Consider the following 15,474-nt stretch of genomic DNA (forward strand, 5'->3'; position numbering starts at 1 on the left):
TGATACCTACCTCCTCTCCTCTAGGCTAGCTGCTACCTACCTCCTCTCCTCTCTCCTCTAGTCGACCTGATACCTACCTCCTCTCCTCTCTCCTCTAGTCTACCTGATCCTTGCCTCCTCTCCTCTAGTCTACCTGATCCCTACCTCCTCTCCTCTAGTCTACCTGATCCCTACCTCCTCTCCTCTAGTCTACCTGATACCTAACTCCTCTCCTCTCTCCTCTAGTCTACCTGACCCCTACCTCCTCTCCTCTAGTCTACCTGCTTCCTTCCTCTTCTCCAATCTACCTGATACCTACCTCCTCTCCTCTAGTCTACCTGCTGCCTACCTCCTCTCCTCTCGTCTACCTGCTACCTACCTCCTCTCCACTAGTCTACCTGATATCTACCTCCTCTACTCTAGTCTACCTGATACCTACCTCCTCTCCTCTAGTCTTCCTGATACCTACCTCCTCACCTCTCTCCTCTAGTCTACCTGATCCCTGCCTCCTCTCCTCTCTCCTCTAGTGTACCTGATCCCTACCTCCTCTCCTCTAGTCTACCTGGTACCTACCTCCTCTCCTCTAGTCTACCTGATACCTACCTCCTCTCCTCTAGTATACCTGCTACCTACCTCCTCTCCTCTCTCCTCTAGTCTACCTGATACCTACCTCCTCTCCTCTAGTCTACCTGATACCTACCTCCTCTCCACTAGTCTACCTGATACCTACCACCTCTCCTCTAGTCTACCTGATACCTACCTCCTCTCCTCTAGTCTTCCTGATACCTACCTCCTCTCCTCTCTCCTCTAGTCTACCTGATACCTACCTCCTCTCCTCTCTCCTCTAGTCTACCTGATCCCTACCTCCTCTCCTCTCTCCTCTAGTCTACCTGCTACCTACCTCTTCTCCTCTCTCCTCTAGTCTCCCTGATCACTACCTCCTCTCCTCTAGTCTACCTGATCCCTACCTCCTCTCCTCTAGTCTACCTGATCCCTACCACCTCTCCTCTAGTCTACCTGATACCTACCTCCTCTCCTCTAGTCTACCTGCTACCTACCTCCTCTCCTCTAGTCTACCTGATACCTACCTCCTCTCCACTAGTCTACCTGATACCTACCACCTCTCCTCTAGTCTACCTGATACCTACCTCCTCTCCACTAATCTTCCTGATACCTACCTCCTCTCCTCTCTCCTCTAGTCTACCTGATACCTACCTCCTCTCCTCTCTCCTCTAGTCTACCTGATCCCTACCTCCTCTCCTCTCTCCTCTAGTCTACCAGCTACCTACCTCTTCTCCTCTCTCCTCTAGTCTCCCTGATCACTACCTCCTCTCCTCTAGTCTACCTGATCCCTACCTCCTCTCCTCTAGTCTACCTGATCCCTACCACCTCTCCACTAGTCTACCTGATACCTACCTCCTCTCCTCTCTCCTCTAGTCTACCTGATCCCTGCCTCATCTCCTCTAGTCTACCTGATCCCTACCTCCTCTCCTCTAGTATACCTGCTACCTACCTCCTCTCCTCTCTCGTCTAGTCTTCCTTGATACCTACCTCCTCTCCTCTAGTCTACCTGCTACGTACCTCATCTCCTCTAGTCTACCTGCTACCCTATCTCCTCTGCTCTAGTCTACCTGCTTCCTACCTCTTCTCCAGTCTACCTGATACCTACCCCCTCTCCTCTCCTCTAGTCAACCTGCTACCTACATGCTCTCCTCTCTCATCTAGTCTATTTGCTACCTACCTCCTCTCCACTCCTCTCTCCTCTAGTCTACCTGCTGCCTACCTCCTCTCCTCTCGTCTACCTGCTACCTACCTTCTCTCCTCTAGTCTGCCTGATCCCTACCTCGTCTCCACTAGTCTACCTGATCCCTACCTCCTCTCCTCTAGTCTACCTGACCCCTACCTCCTCTCCTCTAATCTACCTGATACCTACCTCCTCTCCTCTAGTCTACCTGCTACCTACCTCCTCTCCTCTAGTCTACCTGATACCTACCTCCTCTCCTCTAGTCTACCTGCTACCTACCTCCTCTCCTCTAGTCTACCTGCTACCTACCTCCTCTCCTCTAGTCTACCTGATACCTACCTCCTCTCCCCTAGTCTACCTGCTACCTACCTCCTCTCCTCTCTCCTCTAGTCTACCTGATACCTACCTCCTCTCCTCTCTCCTCTAGTCTACCTGATCCCTGCCTCCTCTCCTCTAGTCTACCTGATCCCTACCCCCTCTCCTCTCCTCTAGTCAACCTGCTACCTACATGCTCTCCTCTCTCATCTAGTCTATTTGCTACCTACCTCCTCTCCACTCCTCTCTCCTCTAGTCTACCTGCTGCCTACCTCCTCTCCTCTCGTCTACCTGCTACCTACATTCTCTCCTCTAGTCTGCCTGATTCCTACCTCGTCTCCTCTAGTCTACCTGATCCCTACCTCCTCTCCTCTAGTCTACCTGACACCTACCTCCTCTCCTCTAGTCTACCTGATACCTACCTCCTCTCCTCTAGTCTATCTGCTACCTACCTCCTCTCCTCTAGTCTACCTGATACCTACCTCCTCTCCTCTAGTCTACCTGCTACCTACCTCCTCTCCTCTAGGCTACCTGCTACCTACCTCCTCTCCTCTAGTCTACCTGCTACCTACCTCCTCTCCTCTAGTCTACCTGCTACCTACCTCCTCTCCTCTAGTCTACCTGATACCTACCTCCTCTCCTCTAGTCTACCTGCTACCTACCTCCTCTCCTCTCTCCTCTAGTCTACCTGATACCTACCTCCTCTCCTCTAGTCTACCTGCTAATTACCTCCTCTCCTCTAGTCTACCTGATACCTACCTCCTCTCCTCTAGTCTACGTGCTACCTACCTCCTCTCCTCTCTCCTCTAGTCTACCTGATACCTACCTCCTCTCCTCTCTCCTCTAGTCTACCTGATCCCTGCCTCCTCTCCTCTAGTCTACCTGATCCCTACCTCCTCTCCTCTAGTCTACCTGCTACCTACCTCCTCTCCTCTCTCGTCTAGTCTTCCTTGATACCTACCTCCTCTCCTCTAGTCTACCTGCTACGTACCTCATCTCCTCTAGTCTACCTGCTACCTATCTCCTCTGCTCTAGTCTACCTGCTTCCTACCTCTTCTCCAGTCTACCTGATACCTACCCCCTCTCCTCTCCTCTAGTCAACCTGCTACCTACATGCTCTCCTCTCTCATCTAGTCTATTTGCTACCTACCTCCTCTCCACTCCTCTCTCCTCTAGTCTACCTGCTGCCTACCTCCTCTCCTCTCGTCTACCTGCTACCTACCTTCTCTCCTCTAGTCTGCCTGATCCCTACCTCGTCTCCACTAGTCTACCTGATCCCTACCTCCTCTCCTCTAGTCTACCTGACCCCTACCTCCTCTCCTCTAGTCTACCTGATACCTACCTCCTCTCTTCTAGTCTACCTGCTACCTACCTCCTCTCCTCTAGTCTACCTGATACCTACCTCCTCTCCTCTAGTCTACCTGCTACCTACCTCCTCTCCTCTAGTCTACCTGCTACCTACCTCCTCTCCTCTAGTCTACCTGATACCTACCTCCTCTCCTCTAGTCTACCTGCTACCTACCTCCTCTCCTCTAGTCTACCTGCTACCTACCTCCTCTCCTCTAGTCTACCTGCTACCTACCTCCTCTCCTCTAGTCTACCTGCTACCTACCTCCTCTCCTCTCTCCTCTAGTCTACCTGATACCTACCTCCTCTCCTCTCTCCTCTAGTCTACCTGATCCCTGCCTCCTCTCCTCTAGTCTACCTGATCCCTACCTCCTCTCCTCTAGTCTACCTGCTACCTACCTCCTCTCCTCTCTCGTCTAGTCTTCCTTGATACCTACCTCCTCTCCTCTAGTCTACCTGCTACGTACCTCATCTCCTCTAGTCTACCTGCTACCTATCTCCTCTGCTCTAGTCTACCTGCTTCCTACCTCTTCTCCAGTCTACCTGATACCTACCCCTCTCCTCTCCTCTAGTCAACCTGCTACCTACATGCTCTCCTCTCTCATCTAGTCTATTTGCTACCTACCTCCCTCTCCACTCCTCTCTCCTCTAGTCTACCTGCTGCCTACCTCCTCTCCTCTCGTCTACCTGCTACCTACCTTCTATCCTCTAGTCTGCCTGATCCCTACCTCGTCTCCACTAGTCTACCTGATCCCTACCTCCTCTCCTCTAGTCTACCTGACCCCTACCTCCTCTCCTCTAGTCTACCTGATACCTACCTCCTCTCCTCTAGTCTACCTGCTACCTACCTCCTCTCCTCTAGTCTACCTGATACCTACCTCCTCTCCTCTAGTCTACCTGCTACCTACCTCCTCTCCTCTAGTCTACCTGCTACCTACCTCCTCTCCTCTAGTCTACCTGATACCTACCTCCTCTCCTCTAGTCTACCTGCTACCTACCTCCTCTCCTCTCTCCTCTAGTCTACCTGATACCTACCTCCTCTTCTCTCTCCTCTAGTCTACCTGATCCCTGCCTCCTCTCCTCTAGTCTACCTGATCCCTACCTCCTCTCCTCTAGTCTACCTGCTACCTACCTCCTCTCCTCTCTCCTCTAGTCTACCTGCTGCCTACCTCCTCTCTTCTCGTCTACCTGCTACCTACCTTCTCTCCTCTAGTCTGCCTGATTCCTACCTCGTCTCCTCTAGTCTACCTGATCCCTACCTCCTCTCCTCTAGTCTACCTGACACCTACCTCCTCTCCTCTAGTCTACCTGATACCTACCTCCTCTCCTCTAGTCTACCTGCTACCTACCTCCTCTCCTCTAGTCTACCTGATACCTACCTCCTCTCCTCTAGTCTACCTGCTACCTACCTCCTCTCCTCTAGTCTACCTGCTACCTACCTCCTCTCCTCTAGTCTACCTGCTACCTACCTCCTCTCCTCTAGTCTACCTGCTACCTACCTCCTCTCCTCTAGTCTACCTGCTACCTACCTCCTCTCCTCTAGTCTACCTGCTACCTACCTCCTCTCCTCTCTCCTCTAGTCTACCTGATACCTACCTCCTCTCCTCTCTCCTCTAGTCTACCTGATCCCTGCCTCCTCTCCTCTTGACTACCTGATCCCTACCTCCTCTCCTCTAGTCTACCTGCTACCTACCTCCTCTCCTCTAGTCTACCTGATACCTACGTCCTCTCCTCTAGTCTACCTGCTACCTACCTCCTCTCCTCTCTCCTCTAGTCTACCTGCTACCTACCTCCTCTCCTCTAGTCTACCTGCTAATTACCTCCTCTCCTCTAGTCTACCTGATACCTACCTCCTCTAGTCTACCTGCTACCTACCTCCTCTCCTCTCTCCTCTAGTCTACCTGATACCTACCTCCTCTCCTCTCTCCTCTAGTCTACCTGATCCCTGCCTCCTCTCCTCTAGTCTACCTGATCCCTACCTCCTCTCCTCTAGTCTACCTGCTACCTACCTCCTCTCCTCTCTCGTCTAGTCTTCCTTGATACCTACCTCCTCTCCTCTAGTCTACCTGCTACCTATCTCCTCTGCTCTAGTCTACCTGCTTCCTACCTCTTCTCCAGTCTACCTGATACCTACCCCCTCTCCTCTCCTCTAGTCAACCTGCTACCTACATGCTCTCCTCTCTCATCTAGTCTATTTGCTACCTACCTCCTCTCCACTCCTCTCTCCTCTAGTCTACCTGCTGCCTACCTCCTCTCCTCTCGTCTACCTGCTACCTACCTTCTATCCTCTAGTCTGCCTGATCCCTACCTCGTCTCCACTAGTCTACCTGATCCCTACCTCCTCTCCTCTAGTCTACCTGACCCCTACCTCCTCTCCTCTAGTCTACCTGATACCTACCTCCTCTCCTCTAGTCTACCTGCTACCTACCTCCTCTCCTCTAGTCTACCTGATACCTACCTCCTCTCCTCTAGTCTACCTGCTACCTACCTCCTCTCCTCTAGTCTACCTGCTACCTACCTCCTCTCCTCTAGTCTACCTGATACCTACCTCCTCTCCTCTAGTCTACCTGCTACCTACCTCCTCTCCTCTCTCCTCTAGTCTACCTGATACCTACCTCCTCTCCTCTCTCCTCTAGTCTACCTGATCCCTGCCTCCTCTCCTCTAGTCTACCTGATCCCTACCTCCTCTCCTCTAGTCTACCTGCTACCTACCTCCTCTCCTCTCTCCTCTAGTCTACCTGCTGCCTACCTCCTCTCTTCTCGTCTACCTGCTACCTACCTTCTCTCCTCTAGTCTGCCTGATTCCTACCTCGTCTCCTCTAGTCTACCTGATCCCTACCTCCTCTCCTCTAGTCTACCTGACACCTACCTCCTCTCCTCTAGTCTACCTGATACCTACCTCCTCTCCTCTAGTCTACCTGCTACCTACCTCCTCTCCTCTAGTCTACCTGATACCTACCTCCTCTCCTCTAGTCTACCTGCTACCTACCTCCTCTCCTCTAGTCTACCTGCTACCTACCTCCTCTCCTCTAGTCTACCTGCTACCTACCTCCTCTCCTCTAGTCTACCTGCTACCTACCTCCTCTCCTCTAGTCTACCTGCTACCTACCTCCTCTCCTCTAGTCTACCTGCTACCTACCTCCTCTCCTCTCTCCTCTAGTCTACCTGATACCTACCTCCTCTCCTCTCTCCTCTAGTCTACCTGATCCCTGCCTCCTCTCCTCTTGACTACCTGATCCCTACCTCCTCTCCTCTAGTCTACCTGCTACCTACCTCCTCTCCTCTAGTCTACCTGATACCTACGTCCTCTCCTCTAGTCTACCTGCTACCTACCTCCTCTCCTCTCTCCTCTAGTCTACCTGATACCTACCTCCTCTCCTCTCTCCTCTAGTCTACCTGATCCCTGCCTCCTCTCCTCTAGTCTACCTGATCCCTACCTCCTCTCCTCTAGTCTACCTGATCCCTACCTCCTCTCCTCTAGTCTACCTGCTTCCTTCCTCTTCTCCAATCTACCTGATACCTACCTCCTCTCCTCTAGTCTACCTGCTGCCCACCTCCTCTCCTCTCGTCTACCTGCTACCTACCTCCTCTCCACTAGTCTACCTGATACCTACCTCCTCTCCTCTAGTCTACCTGATACCTACCTCCTCTCCTCTAGTCTTCCTGATACCTACCTCCTCTCCTCTCTCCTCTAGTCTACCTGATACCTACCTCCTCTCCCCTCTCCTCTAGTCTACCTGATCCCTACCTCCTCTCCTCTAGTCTACCTGCTACCTACCACCTCTCCTCTAGTCTACCTGATACCTACCTCCTCTCCTCTAGTCTACCTGCAACCTACCTCCTCTCCTCTCTCCTCTAGTCTACCTGATACCTACCTCCTCTCCTCTCTCCTCTAGTCTACCTGATCCCTGCCTCCTCTCCTCTAGTCTACCTGATCCCTACCTCCTCTCCTCTAGTCTACCTGATCCCTACCTCCTCTCCTCTAGTCTACCTGATACCTACCTCCTCTCATCTCTCCTCTAGTCTACCTGACCCCTACCCCCTCTCCTCTAGTCTACCTGCTTCCTTCCTCTTCTCCAAATCTACCTGATACCTACGTCCTCTCCTCTAGTCTACCTGCTGCCTACCTCCTCTCCTCTCGTCTACCTGCTACCTACCTCCTCTCCACTAGTCTACCTGATACCTACCTCCTCTCCTCTAGTCTACCTGATACCTACCTCCTCTCCTCTAGTCTTCCTGATACCTACCTCCTCTCCTCTCTCCTCTAGTCTACCTGCTACCTACCTCCTCTCCTCTCTCCTCTAGTCTACCTGATACCTACCTCCTCTCCTCTCTCCTCTAGTCTACCTGATCCCTGCCTCCTCTCCTCTTGACTACCTGATCCCTACCTCCTCTCCTCTAGTCTACCTGCTACCTACCTCCTCTCCTCTAGTCTACCTGATACCTACCTCCTCTCCTCTAGTCTACCTGCTACCTACCTCCTCTCCTCTCTCCTCTAGTCTACCTGATACCTACCTCCTCTCCTCTCTCCTCTAGTCTACCTGATCCCTGCCTCCTCTCCTCTAGTCTACCTGATCCCTACCTCCTCTCCTCTAGTCTACCTGATCCCTACCTCCTCTCCTCTAGTCTACCTGCTTCCTTCCTCTTCTCCAATCTACCTGATACCTACCTCCTCTCCTCTAGTCTACCTGCTGCCCACCTCCTCTCCTCTCGTCTACCTGCTACCTACCTCCTCTCCACTAGTCTACCTGATACCTACCTCCTCTCCTCTAGTCTACCTGATACCTACCTCCTCTCCTCTAGTCTTCCTGATACCTACCTCCTCTCCTCTCTCCTCTAGTCTACCTGATACCTACCTCCTCTCCTCTCTCCTCTAGTCTACCTGATCCCTACCTCTTCTCCTCTAGTCTACCTGCTACCTACCACCTCTCCTCTAGTCTACCTGATACCTACCTCCTCTCCTCTAGTCTACCTGCAACCTACCCCCTCTCCTCTCTCCTCTAGTCTACCTGATACCTACCTCCTCTCCTCTCTCCTCTAGTCTACCTGATCCCTGCCTCCTCTCCTCTAGTCTACCTGATCCCTACCTCCTCTCCTCTAGTCTACCTGATCCCTACCTCCTCTCCTCTAGTCTACCTGATACCTACCTCCTCTCATCTCTCCTCTAGTCTACCTGACCCCTACCTCCTCTCCTCTAGTCTACCTGCTTCCTTCCTCTTCTCCAAATCTACCTGATACCTACGTCCTCTCCTCTAGTCTACCTGCTGCCTACCTCCTCTCCTCTCGTCTACCTGCTACCTACCTCCTCTCCACTAGTCTACCTGATACCTACCTCCTCTCCTCTAGTCTACCTGATACCTCCCTCCTCTCCTCTAGTCTTCCTGATACCTACCTCCTCTCCTCTCTCCTCTAGTCTACCTGATACCTACCTCCTCTCCTCTCTCCTCTAGTCTACCTGATACCTACCTCCTCTCCTCTCTCCTCTAGTCTACCTGCTACCTACCTCTTCTCCTCTCTCCTCTAGTCTCCCTGATCACTACCTCCTCTCCTCTAGTCTACCTGATCCCTACCTCCTCTCCTCTAGTCTACCCGATACCTACCTCCTCTCCTCTATTCGACCTGCTACCTACCTCCTCTCCTCTAGTCTACCTGATACCTACCTCCTCTCCTCTAGTCTACCTGATCCCTACCTCCTCTCCTCTCTCCTCTAGTCTACCTGCTACCTACCTCTTCTCCTCTGTCCTCTAGTCTCCCTGATCACTACCTCCTCTCCTCTAGTCTACCTGATCCCTACCTCCTCTCATCTAGTCTACCTGATACCTACCTCCTCTCCTCTATTCTACCTGCTACCTACCTCCTCTCCTCTAGTCTACCTGCTACCTACCTCCTCTCCTCTAGTCTACCTGCTACCTACCTCCTCTCCTCTATTCTACCTGCTACCTACCTCCTCTCCTCTAGTCTACCTGATACCTACCTCCTCTCTCCTTTCCTCTCTCCTTCAGTCTACCTTCTACCTCTCCTCTGTCCTCCACTCTACCTACTGCATCCTCTCCTCTCTCCTCTAGTCAACCTGCTACCTACATGCTCTCCTCTCTCATCTAGTCTATCTGCTACCTACCTCCTCTCTACTCCTCTCTCCTCTAGTCTACCTGCTTCCTACCTCCTCTCCTCTAGTCGACCTGCTAATTACCTCCTCTCCTCAAGTCTACCTGATACCTACTTCCTCTCCTCTAGTCTACCTGCTACCTACCTGCGCTCCTCTCTCGTCTAGTCTTCCTTGATACCTACCTCCTCTCCTCTAGTCTACCTTCTACGTACCTCATCTCCTCTAGTCTACCTGCTACCTATCTCCTCTGCTCTAGTCTACCTGCTTCCTACCTCTTCTCCAGGCTACCTGATACCTACCTCCTCTCCTCTCTTCTAGTCAACCTGCTACCTACATGCTCTCCTCTCTCATCTAGTCTATCTGCTACCTACCTCCTCTCCACTCCTCTAGTCTACCTGCTACCTACCTCCTCTGCTCTAGTCTACCTGCTACCTACCTTCTCTCCTCTAGTCTGCCTGATCCCTACCTCCTCTCCTCTAGTCTACCTGATCCCTACCTCCTCTCCTCTAGTCTACCTGACACCTACCTCCTCTCCTCTAGTCTACCTGCTACCTACCTCCTCTCCTCTCTCCTCTAGTCTACCTGATCCCTGCCTCCTCTCCTCTACTCTACCTGATCCCTACCTCCTCTCCTCTAGTCTACCTGATCCCTACCGCCTCTCCTCTAGTCTACCTGATACCTACCTCCTCTCCTATCTCCTCTAGTCTACCTGATACCTACCTCCTCTCCTCTCTCCTCTAGTCTACCTGATCCCTACCTCCTCTCCTCTAGTCTACCTGATCCCTACCTCCTCTCCTCTAGTCTACCTGATACCTACCTCCTCTCCTCTAGTCTACCTGATACCTACCTCCTCTCCTCTAGTCTACCTGATCCCTACCTCCTCTCCTCTAGTCTACCTGCTACCTACCTCCTCTCGTCTAGTCTACCTGCTACCTACCTTCTCTCTTCTCTCCTCTAGTCTACCTGATACCTACCTCCTCTCCTATCTCCTCTAGTCTACCTGATTCCTACCTCCTCTCCTCTAGTCTACCTGATCCCTACCTCCTCTCCTCTAGTCTACCTGATACCTACCTCCACTCCTCTCGTCTACCTGCTTCCTACCTCCACTCCTCTAGTCTACCTGATCCCTACCTCCTCTCCTCTAGTCTACCTGCTACCTACCTTCTCTCCTCTCTCCTCTAGTCTACCTGATACCTACCTCCTCTCCTATCTCCTCTAGTCTACCTGATACCTACCTCCTCTCCTCTATTCTACCTGCTACCTACCTCCTCTCCTCTAGGCTACCTGATACCTACCTCCTCTCTGTGATGTTAGAAAGGGTAAAAACAATATATAGGGGACAAAGACATTAGTACCAATCCCCAGCCAAACAGACCTCCGGCACACACATACCCACCGTCCAACCCTGGACCCCCACCTCACACCCCTTTCTGATTATCATCACACACCCATTCACACCCTGCCTCCACACGTTAATGCTCCCACACACTCACACACACAGTGACACATGCCAATGTATGAATGGAGACGAGTGACATGCCATTGATACTGTGAATGACCTTGTGGTTGACCTCTGCATTAATTGACAAGTTCAGTCAGCGGCCAGCAGGACACACACATACACTCCGCTGCCCAACTTTGCAGTCTGTCTGCCAGGTCACGTCCTTCCGGACCATTACATTTGTCATTAATAAATGGAAATATATGCGTCTCAGGACAACAATTTATTCCAGAGCACATTTGATAAGAGTCATTCACATGTTGATTTACACGCTAAAAGCCTATTTGTTACAAGTCACTTCATGAGGGGGTTATTTTTCCTAACAAACTGTCTACATAACATCAGCGGGAGGGAGGCTCACGATGAAACCCATTGCAGGTGTTCTGTGTTATTAATATCTGTGTTATTAATAACACAGAACAGCCTTTACAGAGTGTGTAGGGCCTGGGTGAGTGGGAGTGTGTTTGGGGGGAGGTTGTGCCTATGCATGTGTGTGTGTGTGTGTGTGTGTGTGTGTGTGTGTGTGTGTGTGTGTGTGTGTGTGTTCACTGACTGGAATGTCTGATGTATCCTTTGGAGTCGTCTGGAAAGAAGAAAGTCCTGGAGGAATTGTCAGGCGAAGCGACGAGACGACAAAACGACGAGACGACGACAGAACATCAGAACATCAGAACATTGTTTGATTCTCAATGTTTGATACCTCCAGCACCACTCACTTCCCCACATCACACACCCGCAAATCAAACCGCTTTAAAAATGCACAAGGATGAAACGCACAGGGATGCAACGTTCACACACACACACACACACACACACACACACACACACACACACACACACACACACACACACACACACACACACACACACACACACTCTCTAACGAATAGACCTTGTGTTGACAGAGGGCGAGAACAGCTCTCATCCATTGTCCAGGTCATTGTGTCTCCAAAGTGTCCTTTTGTTGCCAAACATAGTCCTGAGATCTGGGCTCTGCACTTGGAGACGTGTCTCGTTCTGTTAATGCATTAAAGGGTCATGGCAGTAGAGCTGTGGTGAGCAAACAGCATGCTGAGCCGTAGCAGGGGGCAAACTAAAACACACACACACACACACACACACACACACACACACACACACACACACACACACACACACACACACACACACACACACAGCACTGTAGCAGGGGGTGAGCCAGTCCGGCTGGTGGGACAGCATGGGCAGAAACGCCACCATCTGCTGAGGACAGATCTGTGAAAAACAGACAGCCCCTTTGGCATCACCCGCATGAGAGGGCTTCTCAAGGACTAGGGGTGTGATCAACAACCTCACACAAACACACACACACACACACACACACACATACATAAAACATAAACTAACACACATATTGTGTCATATCTGTTCACACGCACACACACATATGCACACACACAGACAGACAAATGCGTGCACACACATACACACATGCATGCACACACACACCACCACTATCCTAACCAGCTGTCATATTCAGCATGTCCAAATGCACTGTGCTAAGGTTTGTCCTACTTCACTGCTGCCTTCCCAGTTTCTAGGACCTCATATTTAATACAGTCTTCACAGTCTTCCACTCAATATTATACCAATTCACCACAACATTAGAGACTCCTTTTGTATAAATCAAACTGCTATACGAACACCGATGGCTCCTCCAAAGACAAATTAACTATTGGCTGCTCCATGTGTCAATTACCTTGAGGGGAAGAGCCTTGAAAACTAAGGCCTCATCCCATTGGCTGCTCCCAAAGGCAAGTGTACAATTATTGACTGTTCCATGAGTTAATTACCACGAGGGGAAGAGCCTTGGACACTAAGTCCTTCTCCCAGTTGATAGCCAAACAGCCTGCAGTGCCTTTAGCTAGACTGCCTTGGCTTAACGACTCCATTTGGCCCGTTAATAAGTCTCTTTAATGAGTGGTTTCACATGCATCCCCATTCTATGGGCTTTGCCCCTGTATGTGCTATGATGATATAGTATTTATGTGTCGCCAGCTGGCGCTGTATGTTGTAGGATATTCTAAGGTAACATCCACAATGAGATCTGTCAATCATTGTAACATTATGCTTACATACTGTAGTAACATACTGTAGTAACATTCTGAAGTAACATACTGTAGAAACCATTCCTGTCATTTGAACGGTGAAAATCTGATAAGAAAAGTTACAAAATTAATTTAGAGGTGCATGAATTTAAATATGCAATGCTTTCCATCTATTATGTTACTTAATGATGATAGCTCCTTGAATATCTCAATCAGAGAAGATTACTGCTGGCAGCACTGCCGCAAAAAAAGATGTTGGCTCTTAGATGGCATCCACCACACTTTCTCCCATTTAACCAGTGGATACAGTTATTATTTGGGGGGGAATGGGTTTGGTATATCTTTGTATGAATTTATTAGATTGTTTTGTTTTGTACCTGTAACCCCCTCTCTGAAAAAGAAAAATGACAAAACGGAATAAAAAGTTGCCCCCCCCCCAAAAAAACAGATATAGCCCATGAGTAGCCTGAGTGGGACTCAAATGTCTGACCTTGCATCTGTCAGTCCGTCACAGTCCATGTCATTACACCAAGACGTTGGAACCTCTTGACATGGTTGACCGTGATGTTCTAAGGATTCTACTTTATATTGTATGTCAGTCCTATACCAACACCCAGCCCTGATCCCCCCTCCCTCCCTCCCTCCCTCCCTCCCTCCCTCCTCCCTCCCTCCCTCCCTCCCTCCCTCCCTCCCTCTCACCTCTGACCACTATCGTGGTAGACTTCTTAGCCGGGTTGCCCACGTTGTTAGTGGCCACACAGCTGTATACACCAGCCTCGTCTGAGGTGATGGCCGGCAGGGTGAGTGTTCCACCCTTTACCACACTTTTCTCAGGCAGCCTGTCGGAGCTGCTGACCCAGCTCAGCGTTGGTTTGGGCTCCCCACCCGTAGTGATACATACCAGGGACACCGTCTGGCCAGGGTTCACCACGATGGGGTCCTCCACTAGCAGCTTGATGGACGGAGACACTGGAGAGGAAGAGGTTAGAGGTTTGGTGTTTTCTAATAGACTTTATGGTGCATGTCTTGTTGGTGAGATCGAAGACCATCCTGTCTTGTTGGTGAGTTTGAAGACAATTCTGTCTTGTTGGTGAGTTTGAAGACTAACCTGTCTTGTTGGTGAGTTTGAAGACTAACCTGTCTTGTTGGTGAGTTTGAAGACTAAACTGTCTTGTTGGTGAGTTTGGAGACTAATCTGTCTTGTTGGTGAGTTTGAAGACTAAACTGTCTTGTTGGTGAGTTTGGAGACTAATCTGTCTTGTTGGTGAGTTTGAAGACTAACCTGTCTTGTTGGTGAGTTTGGAGACGGATCTGTCTTGTTGGTGAGTTTGGAGACTAACCTGTCCTGTTGGTGAGTTTGGAGACGAATCTGTCTTGTTGGTGAGTTTGGAGACTGATCTGTCTTGTTGGTGGGTTTGAAGACTAACCTGTCTTGTTGGTGAGTTTGGAGACGGATCTGTCTTGTTGGTGAGTTTGGAGACTAACCTGTCCTGTTGGTGAGTTTGGAGACGAATCTGTCTTGTTGGTGAGTTTGGAGACTGACCTGTCTTGTAGGTGTGTTTGGAGACTAATCTGTCTTGTTGGTGAGTTTGGAGACTAACCTGTCCTGTTGGTGAGTTTGGAGACGAATCTGTCTTGTTGGTGAGTTTGGAGACGAATCTGTCTTGTTGGTGAGTTTGGAGATGAATCTGTCTTGTTGGTGAGTTTGGAGATGAATCTGTCTTGTTGGTGTGTTTGGAGACTAACCTGTCTTGTTGGTGTGTTTGGAGACTAATCTGTCTTGTTGGTGAGTTTGGAGACTAACCTGTCCTGTTGGTGAGTTTGGAGACGAATCTGTCTTGTTGGTGAGTTTGGAGACGAATCTGTCTTGTTGGTGAGTTTGGAGATGAATCTGTCTTGTTGGTGAGTTTGGAGATGAATCTGTCTTGTTGGTGTGTTTGGAGACTAACCTGTCTTGTTGGTGAGTTTGGAGACTAATCTGTCTTGTTGGTGAGTTTGGAGACCAACCTGTCCTGTTGGTGAGTTTGGAGACTAATCTGTCTTGTTGGTGAGTTTGAAGACTAAACTGTCTTGTTGGTGAGTTTGGAGACTAACCTGTCCTGTTGGTGAGTTTGGAGACGAATCTGTCTTGTTGGTGAGTTTGGAGACTAACCTGTCTTGTTGGTGAGTTTGGAGAGTGACCTGTATTGTTGGTAAACATGATTTATGCTTGATCCGGCAATGCAGTGCCGAGGAGCCATACGAAGGGTGTGGTGCAATTGCAGAGCCTTCGGAGGCCAAATCAAGCTCCTTACTGTAATGCTGTGCGCCTCCCAAATTTTGTAACAATGCAAAGGGCTCTGCATAGCACCGTATAGCTCTGCACTGACATAATTGGTTAATGGTAGGTTGGGGA

The 15,474-nt window shown here is 50.4% G+C and overlaps 1 protein-coding gene across 2 annotated transcripts in view; it reads right to left on the reverse strand.

Moving 5' to 3' along the window:
* LOC106608081 (MAM domain-containing glycosylphosphatidylinositol anchor protein 2) overlaps window positions 1–15,474 on the reverse strand; it is a 398,494-nt gene that overhangs the window by 183,932 nt on the left and 199,088 nt on the right. For both annotated transcript variants that reach the window (XM_014205777.2, XM_014205779.2), the window contains exon 6: window positions 13,779–14,048. In XM_014205777.2, coding sequence (XP_014061252.2) covers window positions 13,779–14,048 — 270 coding nt within the window. The remainder of the gene's footprint in view (window positions 1–13,778; window positions 14,049–15,474) is intronic.

Source organism: Salmo salar, chromosome ssa06, assembly GCF_905237065.1.
Source record: "Salmo salar chromosome ssa06, Ssal_v3.1, whole genome shotgun sequence".
NCBI classification, from domain to species: domain Eukaryota; kingdom Metazoa; phylum Chordata; class Actinopteri; order Salmoniformes; family Salmonidae; genus Salmo; species Salmo salar.